This window comes from Sinohyriopsis cumingii, chromosome 6, assembly GCF_028554795.1.
Source record: "Sinohyriopsis cumingii isolate HCF-2022 chromosome 6, ASM2855479v2, whole genome shotgun sequence".
Taxonomy (NCBI): Eukaryota; Metazoa; Mollusca; class Bivalvia; order Unionida; family Unionidae; genus Sinohyriopsis; species Sinohyriopsis cumingii.
This window is the reverse complement of record NC_142966.1, coordinates 98,739,500-98,755,530: the sequence shown is the minus strand read 5'-3', so window position 1 is coordinate 98,755,530 and position 16,031 is coordinate 98,739,500. Positions and strand designations below refer to the sequence as shown.

The following is a 16,031-nucleotide window of genomic DNA, read 5'->3' as shown; positions in this document are numbered from 1 at the left end:
ATTCTTGGATATGTCAAATACTGTTTCAAATGTGACAAAGAATTTAACTTTTTGAAGAATTGAAAGTATTGTTCTACATTAAATTCAGTCATGTTTCACATACAAATTTTTTTCATAATTATGAAACAATTCCTTTTCGTATATGTAAGACAAATTTCACAAATATAGAAAAGAATGTCACATATATAACAATAAATTATATTTATAGAATGAAGTTTATATATTTTAAATTCTCTTGATAACTATTTAAAATTCCTTTCACTTGTTTGATTTTTATCTCTGTAAATGATAAACATTGAAATAAAACAAGGCATTTCCCATACGTAAAATCTTTTACGTGCATGTAAAATAGTGTAATGCATTGTTATATATACAAATCAACAAAAATTTTAACTCGGATTACCATACTTTCTGTGCATGTGGGTCACAACATTGCTAGCCATGGGGATATTCTTCCACTCCATAGTGTTTCCACCTAAATGTAACGAATCCAATGATCTTAATCAGTCTAGGGGACAGATGTACTTAAACTGTTCACATGACAGCTCTATCGAGCTGCAAAAATGAGTTATCTACCTCGTCTAGTGTATACATTGTCCCGACCGCCCATACAAAGATATCATACATGACACATAGAAGCAAGTGCAACATTTTAGATTTGTATATGCTGTATTGTGTTTGCACACTGGTCTGTGTGATCTGAGCTCGAACTCAAGTCACAATTACCATCCATCCCTCAGATATAAGAATATATATGGACACTTTATAATTTGTGAGCCCTGGTATTTGTAGCTATCTTTATCTGGCAAATGAAACGTATCAACAGTTGTATACCGAGATACACAGCAGTGATACACATACGAAGTTACTATACACACCCAAGTGGAGATGTAATATCATTACACAAATTGGTGGACAGTGTTTACGTAGTACTCACGTTTATTAACATTATTGACCCACACATATTCTTTTCAGTTCTGGTTTAGTGGCATCATCACTTTTCCATTGAAGTCGATAAAGAACCGAGTAACTCAATAATATGTAAATATTCTTGCGCAGATTATAATATCATTGTGGATTAAGCAAAAGGATGTGGGTAGATACAGTTTATACTACATGTGTGTGCATGTACAGCTTAAAACTAGTTCTTAGTTATCACTAAGGAGGAAGGAAATTAAAGATCCGCCATAGAGGTCGACTAAAAAGGAAACAAAAATCGAATCAAATAGACTGTCTAAGGATATAATTCGTAAGTTCTGTCTTTATGGTTTTGTGATTATAGTACTCCTACTATTTTCATAGTTTGTTAAACAATCTCATGCAACTGCTAACAAATGTGTTGCTTATAAAACAAACTTATACATATATTCTGTCCTAATTTTAAGATTATTTGTAGTACTTTATTAGTAACACGAATTCGTATGGAGGCGGTATTGGCGTTGATAAATAAATCCATTATTTTGTCTGAACGTGTTTGTTGATCTTTATCCGGCATGGATATTAAGATTTTTGATCTCGGCTTCATATTAATGTTAATTTCAAACCTGACCGATAAAGAAGCAAATGACCAAACACTGGGCTTATTGATCTCAGCTTGGCAAGGATGTTAGTCTTAAATCTAGGGAATAGAAAAACATGACTAAAGTTCGGTTTGTTCATCTCGTCCTAGTATTGATGTTAATCTCAAACCTTACAAATAAAGAGGGATTATAATCATTATGTTTGCTGATCTCAGCTTGGCATGCACGTTGGTCTCAAACATAACAATTGGAAGAGGATTTGGCGATATACGTGTTCAACACGTATGTATGAGAGAGAGAGAGAGAGAGAGAGAGAGAGAGAGAGAGAGAGAGAGAGAGAGAGAAGAATTAATCAAATTTAGATAAAACACTTGAACATAAACTTCTAACGTCATTTAAGTTTTCAAAGACTGCACATATACGAGGAATCAATTACACTTTGGTTAGCACACATAACATGTCTATCACATTTGTCTAGATTTCAGACTCAAGAAACGTTATGGGACAGAACTGCTGCCATTCTCTTAGCTCTGAGAATAAAATCTCTGCGACAACGGTAGGGTTTTATAAAATTAATATTTTTCTTTTGTGATAATTTATACGCCAGTATATCGTCATATTCATCGTCATCGTTGTTATCATCATCATCATTTTGTACTGCCTGATGATGTGTAATGAAGATGCTTTATTACGTAGTATCTGACTGATTCATACATAATGTAAATACCATTAATTGTCACAGCTGAGAGATCAAAATATTTCAAAATGCGAATATAAATATAAAATTTAAAGAAATATCTACATGTATTGGCATTATAAATACAAATTCATTTAAATATCAGTTTTGTTTAGATTGATAGGTGTTGATAAATATAATCAAAATTAGTCATTGCAAATTTCAGAATGAAGAGTCTACGGCTCGATTTTCAAAAATATTGGATCCAAGGTAGATAATCATATTTAAAATCTAATTCCAGATTATCATAATTCAAATAGATATTGCTGTTTATTTCTTTCTTCTTTTTGTATTCCAGTGGTCATATATTTTTAGATTTACTGTCAAAAGTTGCTCACGCAACATGATGAAGTGCATACGGTGTTTGCCATACATACGTATTCTGGTACTAATATACTTAGACCATGTTACATTAAATGTATGCAATGTATTCTTGTTAATTAAATATGGTGAATACATTCAAAATAAACGAACTGCACTGAATTGGTCAGTAAAATTGGAGTTTAAAGCAAACATCGATTGCGAGAACCTTCATGCTAAATTGACAGCTAGAATAAATTGATATCTACGAATACAATATTTTTATATAAACAGCTCGCAATTAGTGGATTCTCGTTTGCATTCATGAAGCATACCAACACGGGTAACAACGCACTACTTTCAGCTCTATTTAACCTTGATTTGGTAGTAATAATATATTAGAACAGTATTTCGTTACTTTTCATGCAATTTTGTATAGATATTAAGCTTATACATTAATTACTATTTAACGGTTGAGGACAATACTACTACTAATAATAATAATAGGTACTTTTATGTATATTACTTCTTATCAATACGTGTTCTTTTTAAGCACTATAACATATTTTTGTACCGCATGATGTGTTGATATGTTTCATGGGCCAGTGGCCCATATTACAAGAAACACTATTATTATTATGATTATTATTTAGTTCCGAAGGTTTAAACCTGCAGCATAGAGACAAAGAGGAGGGACAGAAAGGAAAGGTATGTCGTGTGAACGATATGAAAGCGCATTGATTACATACAAAGCAAAGTATATTGGATATAAATGTGGGAGGTCAGCTTGAGTTGTATGTTCTGATGTTTGTTTAATACGATTGAATTTTACAGAGACTTGAACATAATGTAGTAAAAATGAATATCTTATATTATGCTTCAGACTGAGACTGTTTCACATTCTTTTAGTGCTAATTGATATTTTGATAAGATTTCTAATTTTCAGTTAATGCATTTTATAAATCAGTGTGCATAACTAAGTAAAAAGTTACATGAACTGATTTGTTGTTCTTGAATAATTGTATAAAATCTAGGGAAAGAGAGGGTGGACATAACATTATTAGAAATGTTATTCAAATCTAGTGTGTTTTTGCATATTAAGTGATTAGTTCCTCATGAAACCTTAGCACGTATCTTCCAGGTCGAAGTGTCCCATACAATTTCAAAGCATGAAGATCAGGATAGCAAAGAAGAAAAGCGGTAAATGTTGCTCAAAAAGTTGTTTCTTCAGAGACACCGGGATTACATAACTATTGAAAATTTGTTTCATTGGACAATATGTATTTTACTTTCATTATTCGTAAAATAGAAGAAACTTCACTAACGAGCTCTTCAGACACGAATAAATTTCTTTGCTTCACTGTCCCATCTACAACTGCGTACCTAGCCAGAGTACCTAGAACTAAAGAAAAATAACAACAACAACATAAAAGCACATTAAAAGCAGACCAAACATAAAAAAGCATAAAAATATACTGCTGATGCTTAGTTCGCTTTCTTTTCCCTAGAATATACATTTAAATAATTTCCAAGGAAAGTTCAGAAGGCTTGATGCTTTCGTTTATTCTTCCATTTATTGTTGCCTTGCAACTTGAATAAGTATGTATATGAATCTACATCCAAATTGGGGGTAATTGCGACCACAACGAGGTAGGGAAATGCTTAATTAATATATTCTGGTGTTTCTTTGCGTGAATGTAATGCATCAGGAAAACAACAGAGTAAAGTAGAGAAATATCCTGCATACACCTATTTTGATTTATTAAATTTATCTCAGAAATGAAAAAATGGATAAATATAGATACATTTCTGAATCATTAATTTTAGGATCGAGCTCTATTTAAATTTCTGCTTATTTCCTCGGGTGATTTATATCATCTTGTTTGAAAATTCCCTCACAGTTCAAGTACTCAAAGCAATAATCTCTCTCTCGCTCTCTAATGTTTTGCAAAATACTATGCTAAAAATCCGACAGAGTGATCATTCAGTTATGCTTGAGTGGGATCGATAATGCAGACGAAATATTAAGCTATCCAGTTAAACAAACAGCTTTGTTTTGAGGGTATCAAAATCAAACATGTTTAAATGCATCTTTTTACGACTCTACGGTCCTCAGCTAAGTACCATAAAAGAGCGAAAACCAGCAAGTGAAGACAAATTCAACAAATAATGTATTTCCCTTGAGTAAAGAGGGAAAAGTTTTAATTTACTTTGACTATTGTGAAATATGAACACAAATCGTAATTAAAGTTATATCACACGTCCAAAATTATATACAGAGTTCCAAATGTCAATATGTAAAGTTCTGATGTACCATTAGATTGGAATTGTGTTGATGTGCCTAAATGAATGATGTATAACTATGTTATTGTCTAAAATGTCTATAAATAAATTCACAATGATTCCAAAATAGTGACGTAGTCGGAAATATTATTAAACACTTAGTAATTCCAATGAAATATCACAGCAGTTGCTTTTTACTGATATGCACATGGAATTCAGAGATAAAGCCAATTAGTCAAGTTTTGAATGTTCGGTTGAAGGTAATTGCTCTTTTCAGAACTTCAATAGTCTACGGACAATATATACAAAGTCTAGTTCAACATGTCTAAAATCTAAATCTTCTTCAACTGATCCCCTACAGCAAACATAAGCAAATGAGTACCTGAACCTATTAATGTATCAAAGATATACGACCGAATCATATTCTTCAAAGTCTAATTCAACCTTTCCAAAGGTCATTGACCTTCAAGATGATATGCAGATTTGAACAGTTTTGATGCCCAATTCATGCAAAACGTATTTGAAAATTCTAGAGACAACATTTGACGCTTTATCAGCTTTGACTAACATATAAAGTTCCAAAAAGTGAAGGCAGAAACGCTACTTTATCAAAGTGTTTAAAATGGAATTAGTTTTAATATTCCTCAAAGGAATGGCCTATTGAAATCTTGGTTTTGCACACGTTATGGTCAACAAGTATTGGATGTCATACCTGGTCTGAGGTAATGGACCGTTACAGTCTATGATTAATTTGCTAAATTGTTTGTCAAATGCAGGAATATATTGCAGATTAGCCTTGGGGATCTTCCGACACAATATACAGTATTTAGATACAACACTTTTAATCTGCGGAAAATAAAAAATAATTAAAGATCTTGTGATAAGCTTACTGACCCCTGAATGACCAGCCAAGAGAGTTTCATTAGCTAAACTACTAATATCATGTCGATATGGCTTAGGAACAGCAACGTGATAACTCAATGACTACTCGTCACCAGGTTGTATATCAGGTGGTCTCCATTTTCTCACGCGGACTCTGTCTATGACAAAATAACAAACTGTAACTTGTTTGTCTTGAATTTTGCTAATAGCCCTAAAAACAAATAGGATATCTCATTATATTGTTCTTCAAATATATGTGATTGTTTTCAGTCAAAACAAATTCATCGTGATCAGTACCTCTTTACTGATCGACAACCAAGAGCAAAAGTAAATTCATCAAAAGCCTGATCAATAAACGTGTCAGCTACAGGAATAAATTCCTGATCAAGATCATTCCCAAGAACACTTTGTTTTGCAGCTCTATTAATTACACAAGCTATTATAAATCAGGGATTTTAATTTCAACAGTATCAACTTTCTAATCAAAAGAAGCTTTATCAGTTGCTAAAGGTTTAACGACAACCTTATATTTAGTTAAGTCATTGCCTAGTAAAAAAAATAAATACCGTCGATGGGTAAAGAAGGTATTGTTATGACTATCTTGGGTTATAGAGTAATATGATAACTAATTAGAGAATGTAGAAGGACATTAAGAATCCCCCACTTTATTTCCTGAATAAGAATATGTTTACCATAAGAAGAATTCTCAGATAAGGACATATTACCTGATAATGAAAGACTTTGAGAAGATCCTGCTTTTATCAATCTTTTAAAAGAGAGAGAGAGAGAGAGAGAGAGAGAGAGAGAGAGAGAGACAGAGAGAGAGATTTGGTAGAACCACACACAGGAAGTACAGAACTTTTTTGCTCGATTAGTTATTAATTATCGATAATAAAGTCAGAATGTTTGTTTTAACCCGATAAATCTATTGCTTTTAAAATATGGACGTGACATTGACCATTTAGAAATAAGAGTATTTATAATAGCTTTCGCCTTTATGCTGCTACTTATGTTTCAATGATCTACTATGACCTGTCATTTAAAAATTTCGATTTCTAAAAGTTGTGCCATATATATATTTAGAGGTTCGCGTTTGAGACATATATGTTTTCTAACCAAAGGATTGCTAAGAGGAAGATTTAGTGACAAATAAAAGTGTGTGAGCTTTGACCTTATGCACATCAAGGTACATCTTGGCGTCACTATAGAAGCAATTCTTAACTTAGCTGTCTGAGGGTACCATAATCCTTATCAACCTTCTTGGCTAATTGTTCTTTTACCCCGTATGAATTCGACATGGGTCTGTCCAGCTGAGTTTTTACAGGTCCTAAACCTTGGTCGATATTCCTTAGGTGCAAACTAATAACCATTCAAGATATATTTTCCTAACTACATCATAATCAACACTTTCTTGTACCGACAGTGAAGTGTAGATTTCAAGAACGTTGACAATAAGTACACTTTGTAATAATAAAGTCCATTTCTCTCTTGACCTTTTCACATTTTCAGCCATTTTCTCAAAATGATGAAAGTACTGACCTTTATTTTTCATTGGAAAAAAAGGGTGTAGTGGTAACTTGATATTTCTGTACTCAGCCTTCTATTACGATTCAATGATATTAAACTAAGTATTTAAAATGAGAGAACTACCAACACGCTTAATAAATTTCAACAACTAATTTTATTTCCTTGACAACAAATATCCTGAAATTAAATCAAAGTGAATATGTTTATCTACAAATAATAGTAATCTTAATATATAATCAACAATCAAAGACAAAAATTAGGCATGCAATATGTTGTTACACAAACAAGATATTGGTCAGGTAGGCCCAACAATCTTACCCTCAATTATGGATAAAAGTCAATAAAATATACATGACATATAGTCATAGACAAAATAAAACACACACTACAAACATTATATATAGATATCAATGTTCATTACGTTACTTTAAATATTTATGTAATCATGCTGCAGAATATAAATGCTTGGTACCAGTATTTCTTTTCGCTGAAATAAAGTGATATCTAATACAGAATGCGTGAGAGCTGAGGTAACCAATCTCAGCAGAGGCTGTATGTATGTATGTATGTATGTATGTATGTATGTATGTATGTATGTATGTATGCATGTAACTTATGAACGAGACGGTTATTTGAATTGAAACATAAACTAGAAGAGGACAGCTTAATCGACAAGAGCCAACATTCATTATTTATTTTTTAATTATTATACATATCATCATTAATAAATTTGCATACCTTTTAATTTAGATTGCAAGACCATGTAGCCAACTTGCATTCCAACTATGAAAGTCAACAAGGAGAACCATATGAAAAAATGTTCTGTGAAAAAAGAGTAAGTAATATTTAAGGGTCTTTAAAATCTGTACTTTACAAAATATTGTGTTGAATAAGTGTTCGTATAGAGCAGTGTTAAGGCTCTATGGCATTTAACTTAGTAAGAGAAAAGCGCTAAAACCTATAAATATTGTAAAATTTCACAAATAATTTATTTCTTCAGAATACAACCTAAAAATTTAAAAATAGATTACAGTATTGCAAATTAAATACCACATACTCCTAGAGGTTTCATGACAGTATAGAGTATTGTAAATGAATTGCAGTGGCGTTTCGGATGAGTTCCGATTTTCAATATTATCCTGTATCTTTAGTCAACGAATGTGCTACTATGCAAATAGTATTGATCTATCACAATGCTATAATCACAAGTTGAATGAATGGATAATTGTGAGAATTGGTCAATGAGTTCAATAATTTTGAGCACCTTGCAATATCAGTCAATAATTAAAATTAATAAATCCTCTGAAATATTGACTGAAAGACACCTACAGCTGATTCATCTCAAGGCTTACGTTAAGATGGTAATAAATAATTGTTTTCTTTCTCCCTTTTTCCCTTATATTAAAACTTCTCTCACAGTATGAGGATCACAATTAGGGTTGACAGTTCACACAATATAAATATAAATAACATATAAGCACTGAAAACTAACAACACACAATATTAATTAAATATACAAAACACCAGTTACAAATCAATTTCTTCAGCTAGAACGACATCACCAGACAGCTGTATCAATAGTTTCATCATTATCATCATTAACAAAGCACATTATGTGAAACAGAACGACAGCAACATACAACAATAATAGCATTAGGATCATAATTATCATCATTAACAAGAACTTCAGTAGTAACAAACTGCCGTATCTTTCTTTATTTTCCCGTTTTATAACTATCATCCCTGTTACTGATGTTTCCAGTGATTCTGCAACTTGCCCATTGTTTCTGTCCAAATAAATGCAGAAATGTGACAAAATATATATACATGTTACATGATCGTACTAAGATGAGTTCAACAAGTGTTGAAGTCAATAGTAAATTCCTTGAACAACAATATTATCATTTAGGGCTGAAGGTTTCAGTAAAAGAAAATTATCATAAGAATGTAAACAAATTAATGTGAAACATGGCAATAATTTATAAAAGGGCACGCGAACTCAATAGTAAAAATATGTGTTATAGGCGAATTCCCAAAAATGCAGACAAGAAAATGCAAGACAGCGTGCTGTAATAAGTACAAAAGCTGCTTGAAATGAGTGAATATTTCATCCATTAGTAAAATACGCATTTGTAAGATGACAAAAGTTGTTTCAGAAAACAAACGACTTGAAAGAAGGTTGTTGAAGTGTTTTGGAAGGTAAGATCATTACAATTTGGATAATGATAGTTCAAAATATTTTAAACGCAGACACACGTCTTTCCAAAGGAAAGTAGAGAAAACTCCAAGAAAACTACTTGACATCATTAGAACAATAATTAGTTTTGGGCAACAGACGAGATATCTCACTGTAAAGAATTGCCAATGGGTTGATTACTTCTTGAGTAGTACCGCAGAAACCAGGGAATTATTTTCGCTGTATTTATCAAATATCATATCCCAAATGGAACGTTAAAATCATATAAAAATTGAAACTGTTTAGAGTTAATGTACTTGAAGCAGTATATGTATGCAGGAGCTGCCCATATATGTGAACTCTTCGAACGAAATAGATACATAAAGATTCGATGTGGAGAACACGAGGTCGAGTAGTGCCATTTATTTGGCGTCAGCCTAAATGGTTTTTAATCTAAATGTAAAGTTGATAATAATTATCAGAGGGTAATAGGTAATTACTCTTAAGTTAAAAAAGACTTTTCTACATTTTGTTTACGAAGTAATCTAGAATCTTGTTCAAATCATATATTTGCAAAAGTCATAATTCTTATGAACTTTCGAAAACGTTGTCTTTGTGGGAAATATTAGTACTTGAACTGGTCTAGCCATACAAGAACAAATGATTTCACAGGTGGGTTTCTTCTCAGTCTGGAGAAAAGTCTACGAAATTAACACTTCCGAAATTTTAGAGAGAATTGATTTATAACTTTAATAAGTCTCTCTTTCAGGCTATTGCAGATAACTCTGTTAATCAAGAGCAAAGCCGTCATGACCAAAATAAGTAAGAGATATATTTGATTAAAACAACCTTAAGTTCCGAAATTACAGGAAATAAAATGTGTCACACTCAGACTGAACAGGGAACGCTAAGACTTGATTGGTCAACGATAGACCATTCAAACTATCGCGTTTGAGTTGAGTCTTTTTTTGAAACTATATTTCTCTGTCTCTCTCTGTCTCTCTCTGTCTCTCTCTCTGTGTCTGTCTGTCTGTCTGTCTGTCTGTCTGTCTGTCTCTCTCTCTCTCTCTCTCTCTCTCTCTCTCTCTCTCTCTCTATATATATATATATATATATATATATATATATATATATATATATATATATATATATATGAAAAATCTTGTGACCTGTAATAAGAGCACTATCAAGATCTCAAATTCAAATTATAGAAATGTTATTAACTTTAATGACGACAAGAAGAACATCACCCTCCACTAACGCCTCCGCTTGTGCTATTATTACATTTCATTTGATGGCGACATGTAATGTGGATTGTATAAGAAGAGATTAAATGTAAGATAACCTTTCAAATCTACATTTTCAATTGGAAATGTCAAATACTGAGATGCTGGTACGAGCTAATTCTGCGAATTTAATAATGAAGAAGAATTAAAAATATATAACAAACAATTTGTGCTGTTGTCAAGAATAAAAAGGAAATACGAGACGTTACCAATACTCTCATGCAGATGAGAAACATGTAAACAATAACCACTTGGATGTTTGAAACTTTCGACATGGTGTAACCAATTAGGCAAAGCGTCAACGTGGTAAGTGCAAGTGGACATAACTCTACAATTGGCAAAGCGATATGTACTTATCATATGACCTTAAATCAGTCATACATGAAAGTTCAACAGACAAAAAGTATAGCAAACATCCACAAACATCAAGCAGGGTAACCGTCTTAGACGATGCGTAAAAAAAAGTAAAACCGTAAACCATTTTAGTCGTTTCTATTGTTCAAACACTTTCGTCAGTTTAGCGAATCAAGTTAGCAAATCATTAAATATTCAGCAGTCCAAAGGAAAGGATTTATCCTCTGACAATAACTTTCAAACGATATATTTCAGTACATATCAATCAGTGTATAGATTATAACTATTTGCACAAAATATGTAATAGGTCGAACAGATGGCAATACTACTTTAAAATTACGTAGATAATTATTATTCGAGCACGACATAACAATTTATAGGGATAATGATGGCTTGGCGATTATATTATGTATATACTTGACAAGTTCAATTCCTTTGCGAGACATAGCTTCAGTATACAGGATAGCTGAATATTCAACTACACGTGGTTCACAGTATTTTTAACACATGATATACTTATCAGAACATTAATGCATTAATAATAAAAATATGAACTACACAATTACTTCTGTTGTTCAGGAATTGTATGTAATGTATTCTTCATTCAAAATAAATACACTGTTGTGATTGGTTCGTAACTGATCAGTGAAAGTGACCAATGTCATTTCAAGAAGAAAAGGATCGCGAGCACTATCACGCTATCAATAAATTGACAACTAGCATGAGCTGATATCTAAGAATACACTATTTTTCAATGAGTTGGTCGTAATCAGTGGATTATGCTTTTGATTTCTGACGCATATGGACACAAATTATAGTTCCCTACATTCGTCTTAATGTTATAATAATAATAAATTCATATACTATGCCACTAGTCTACATGTCTATTTATAATAATAATAAATTCATATACTATGCCACTAGTCTACATGTCTATTTATAATAATAATAAATTCATATACTATGCCACTAGTCTACATGTCTATTTTGTATGGATATTATTCTTATACATTAATTATTATCTAACTTTTGAGGATGTGGGTGTGTGTGTGATTAGGATTTTTAACGTAGCTTTAACAATTGTTTCGTCATATCGCTACGATGTCTGCGGTGTGGAAGTTTATAGCTATGTCTAGCAATGGGGCATTATGCCGCAGACACGTAGCATGATGTCCTACCCAATCACATTATCCTGACACCAGGCCGACCAGTCATAACACTAACTCCTTAATGCTCAGCGCCTAGCGAGGTAGCTGCTAGTACCATTAAAAAAAGTCTTTGGTATGACTCGGCCAGGGTTCTAACCAATAGGGCACTGGAGCGGTCCTTTCGAGGATAATACTAATGCTAATACTGATACTACCAATGTTTGTTATTATCATTGGTTGTGTTGTTGCTCTTTCAGTTCAACATCTTCAAGTTTGCAGGAGAAACACCAGGGGAAGGAACAGAAAGGAGAGGTATACTGAATGAAGTGTATGAGTGCGCATCGTTTACATACAAGGCAAAGTCTATTGTATATAAATGTGGGTTGTCTGCTACTCTGTGACAACCATATATTCATTATGCTTTCATATTCTCACATTTTTAATATGGCTGGATAGTGGATGTATTTGAATATAATACATTAAAATAAATAGATAATATTCAGAATAGGCTCGGTACTAATCAGCGATTTTCCACCTCTAATAGTACATATATTGGTTTTGTTCTCTCTCTCTCTGTCATTAGATAGCGCAGTGTACCATATTGTGTCATTACTGGATAACATCATTTTATTCAAGCGGAAGTATTGGTCAATAATATTAATAGACTTTATACTAAGAGTGTTTATAAAAAATAGACGGAAATAATAGCAGAGACGATGTGGCATTAACTTAATCAAGATGAGTTTACAAAAGGTCTGAGAGGTAAATAAAATTTCGAACTAAGTTATACGTTATGTTCGAACTCCAATGAGAATATCATTGGAACATTTATTTTACAAATAAGGATAACAAATTACTCAAGCGTAACCATTTGTTATGCCAATATATACTTAAAAACATTTGACACTTCTTAAAATATGGAAAAATAGCAGCAGGGGTGCGTAGTAGGAAAGAATAAATCTTTTCAAAACTTGGTTACCAAACGGAGATGTAACTTAAGCTGAATACCTCGAAAAAGGTTTGTGGGAAACATTCATTAGACATGATAAGATCAACATTTAAAGTGCTTCTCATAACGATTAAAATGCACACAAACTTAACCACTCTCCTCGTTTATTTGTTCGTCTTACGAGAAATAAATTGACGAGCTTAGATTGTAGTAAAATAGCTTACAATGTAATTTTGTTTTTACCCTCTTATGATTTATACCTGAAGGCTAGCGTGATCTGTTTTTATACCGTTTTAGTCTTACTGTATATTTTTGACAAGAATTATGATATCCAGTTCATATGCTCTTCCAATCGGTGTGTCTGTATACTTGAGTAATAAGTTACTCGAACTGATCTATTATGATTTGAATATTGTCTCAAATGTACCAAAATAGATGAGCCCATAGGATTGTAGAAAATGTTTACTGTAATGTATCTATATATGAAGTGATAAGTTCTTGATGAAATCTTAGTACATATCTTCCAGTCGGAATTGTTCCAAACGATATCAAAGCCTGAAATTCCGGTTAACGAGGAACAAAAACAGTAAGTATATGTATATAATTTTGCCCACAAATATATTTCTACAGAGACGCTGGTTTTAAATAAATATGGAAAATGTGTTTGATTTCACATCATTTACTTTACTTTATTGATTCATAAAGTAGTAGAAACATAACATCTCTTAAGACATGCACCTAGTGCTGTGTGATCGCTGTACTATCCATGACTGAGTACCTGGTGTGTAAATAAAACCAAATGTATGTATGTATGTATGTATGTATGTATGTATGTATGTATGTATGTATGTATGTATGTATGTATGCATGCATGCATGCATGCATGTATGTATGTATGTATGTATGTATGTATGTATGTATGTATGTATGTATGTATGTATGTATGTGCTACAGCTGGACAAATACAAGTATACATATGCCTACTTTCATATTAATGCTTTTATTGTTATATGTATATTTTTCAATGCTTATATTTGCAAATCCTTTACTTCAGACGGCATGATCATGAAACCAACGTGTTATTAAGAGATCAAGAACATGAAGGAAGACCACAAAAGACAGCCGTAATTATGCATTGTTTTAAAATGTACCTCATATTTATGGACTTTTTTTATCCTACTGAGAAGTGTATTCAAAATTTGTTCGTTTGTATTGACAACGTCTCATTAAAAAGCACTTTTTGAAACAAAAAGAAACGACATTAACAAAAATAGAAGAACAGAAACAACTTCATCAAAGACAACAGTGTGTAGTACCTTTTCCTATATTCTAGTATTATAACTATCACCCCTACCACTGCTCGAGGACGACTACGATGGTATTTATTTTGGGAGCGATACACATATTGCTTGCTTTGGGTTTGGCCAAAATGGTTTTGAATATAAAAGTACAGTGTAATAATTATAAGCGAGTACTCGGTGATCCTTGTTATATTCAAGTAAGACTTGTCTGTACGTTGTTTTTGATGTAATCTAGGCACTTGTTTAAATCATATTCACATAATTAATAATTGTATGAACATTGGATTACATTGTCGATGTGAGAAATAACATTATTTAAACTGGCCAAGCTGTATAAAAACAAATGACCTGACCGACGGGTTATCTTTCAGTCTGTACTAGCTTATAAGAAATGAACGTTTCACAATTTATAGAGAGGGCTATGGAGAGAAAGAATGTTATGATTTTATATAATCTCGCTTTCAGGATATCGCAGATGACAATGTGCATCAAGGACAAGGAGGTCAAGACCAAGCAAAGTAAGTTCAACATTTAAAACGACAAGGTCGGAGATTACAGGAAATAATATAGAACACTTAGACTTAACTGCAAAAGTCTGATATTTGCTTGTCTATCTATCTATCTATATCTATATCTATCTATCTATCTATCTATCTATCTATCTATCTATCTATCTATATATATATATATATATATATATATATATATATATATATATATATATATATATATGTAAGCGATATCAAGAACTCAGAAACTTCTATAGTAATGATAATTACAACGATGTCGACAATATAAGCACCACAGCCTACTCCTTACTAACGCATCCGCTACTACTTTTCTTCTTATAGAGTTAAGTATATCCATATTACATCTTTAAGTTTTGCTGCATGACTTTAGATTACAGTGATAAATATGTGTTTACACGTTTTAAAATTAACCTTAATATTAGACTTATTGTCAAGTTTGACGTAATTTAATTTCCGATTGAATGATTACGTATGGTGCGCCCCGTTGCAATGTGGGGGTGTATTGTGAAATATGTCACTTGAAAATTATTGCGACATAGATCAAGTAGGAAAATAGTGCGGCGTAGAGCCATCGTGTCTATATAAGAATGAAGACGTGGACAATTGATTCATTTCCATTGTGTATGTTCCTGTTTTAATATCATTCTCCAGATGTGCTTAATGTTGTTGATAGATCTATTTGGGAAGAATAATTTGTTTTGAGTTTTTATTGGAATTACAAAGTTCTCATTTGTATTAAACTATTATTCTAGGATTACTATGATTTCGTTCAAAGACATCATGGATAATACTATTTTGATACAAAACAGTTAGGGCCTGGAATTCATTCAAAAATCTCAGTTTACAATAAGGTGTGTTATTCATGCATGTCCGTTTTATAAGTCAGAAAATTAAATCATTTGTAAACGTGTGTACAACATGTTGGCTTTGCTAATTTCGGTTACTTAGTTTAAGACAAAAGGTCGTAACACTGAACTGAAGTGGAAATTGCATGCTAATGGTATGATCAGTGTGTCCTTTTAACACTTAGGTTCTTCTG

At 32.2% G+C, this 16,031-nt stretch overlaps 1 protein-coding gene across 1 annotated transcript in view; it reads left to right on the top strand.

Moving 5' to 3' along the window:
• Positions 1-1,136: 1,136 nt before the first annotated feature.
• Positions 1,137-16,031, top strand: part of LOC149797533 (uncharacterized) — a 58,275-nt gene continuing 43,380 nt past the window's right edge. The window contains exons 1-11 of the mRNA XM_089960772.1: positions 1,137-1,249; positions 1,999-2,076; positions 2,423-2,466; positions 3,210-3,264; positions 3,698-3,756; positions 7,999-8,083; positions 10,194-10,246; positions 12,470-12,524; positions 13,689-13,747; positions 14,216-14,285; positions 14,928-14,980. Coding sequence (XP_089816898.1) covers positions 2,020-2,076; positions 2,423-2,466; positions 3,210-3,264; positions 3,698-3,756; positions 7,999-8,083; positions 10,194-10,246; positions 12,470-12,524; positions 13,689-13,747; positions 14,216-14,285; positions 14,928-14,980 — 590 coding nt within the window. The 5' untranslated portion in view covers positions 1,137-1,249; positions 1,999-2,019. The remainder of the gene's footprint in view (positions 1,250-1,998; positions 2,077-2,422; positions 2,467-3,209; positions 3,265-3,697; positions 3,757-7,998; positions 8,084-10,193; positions 10,247-12,469; positions 12,525-13,688; positions 13,748-14,215; positions 14,286-14,927; positions 14,981-16,031) is intronic.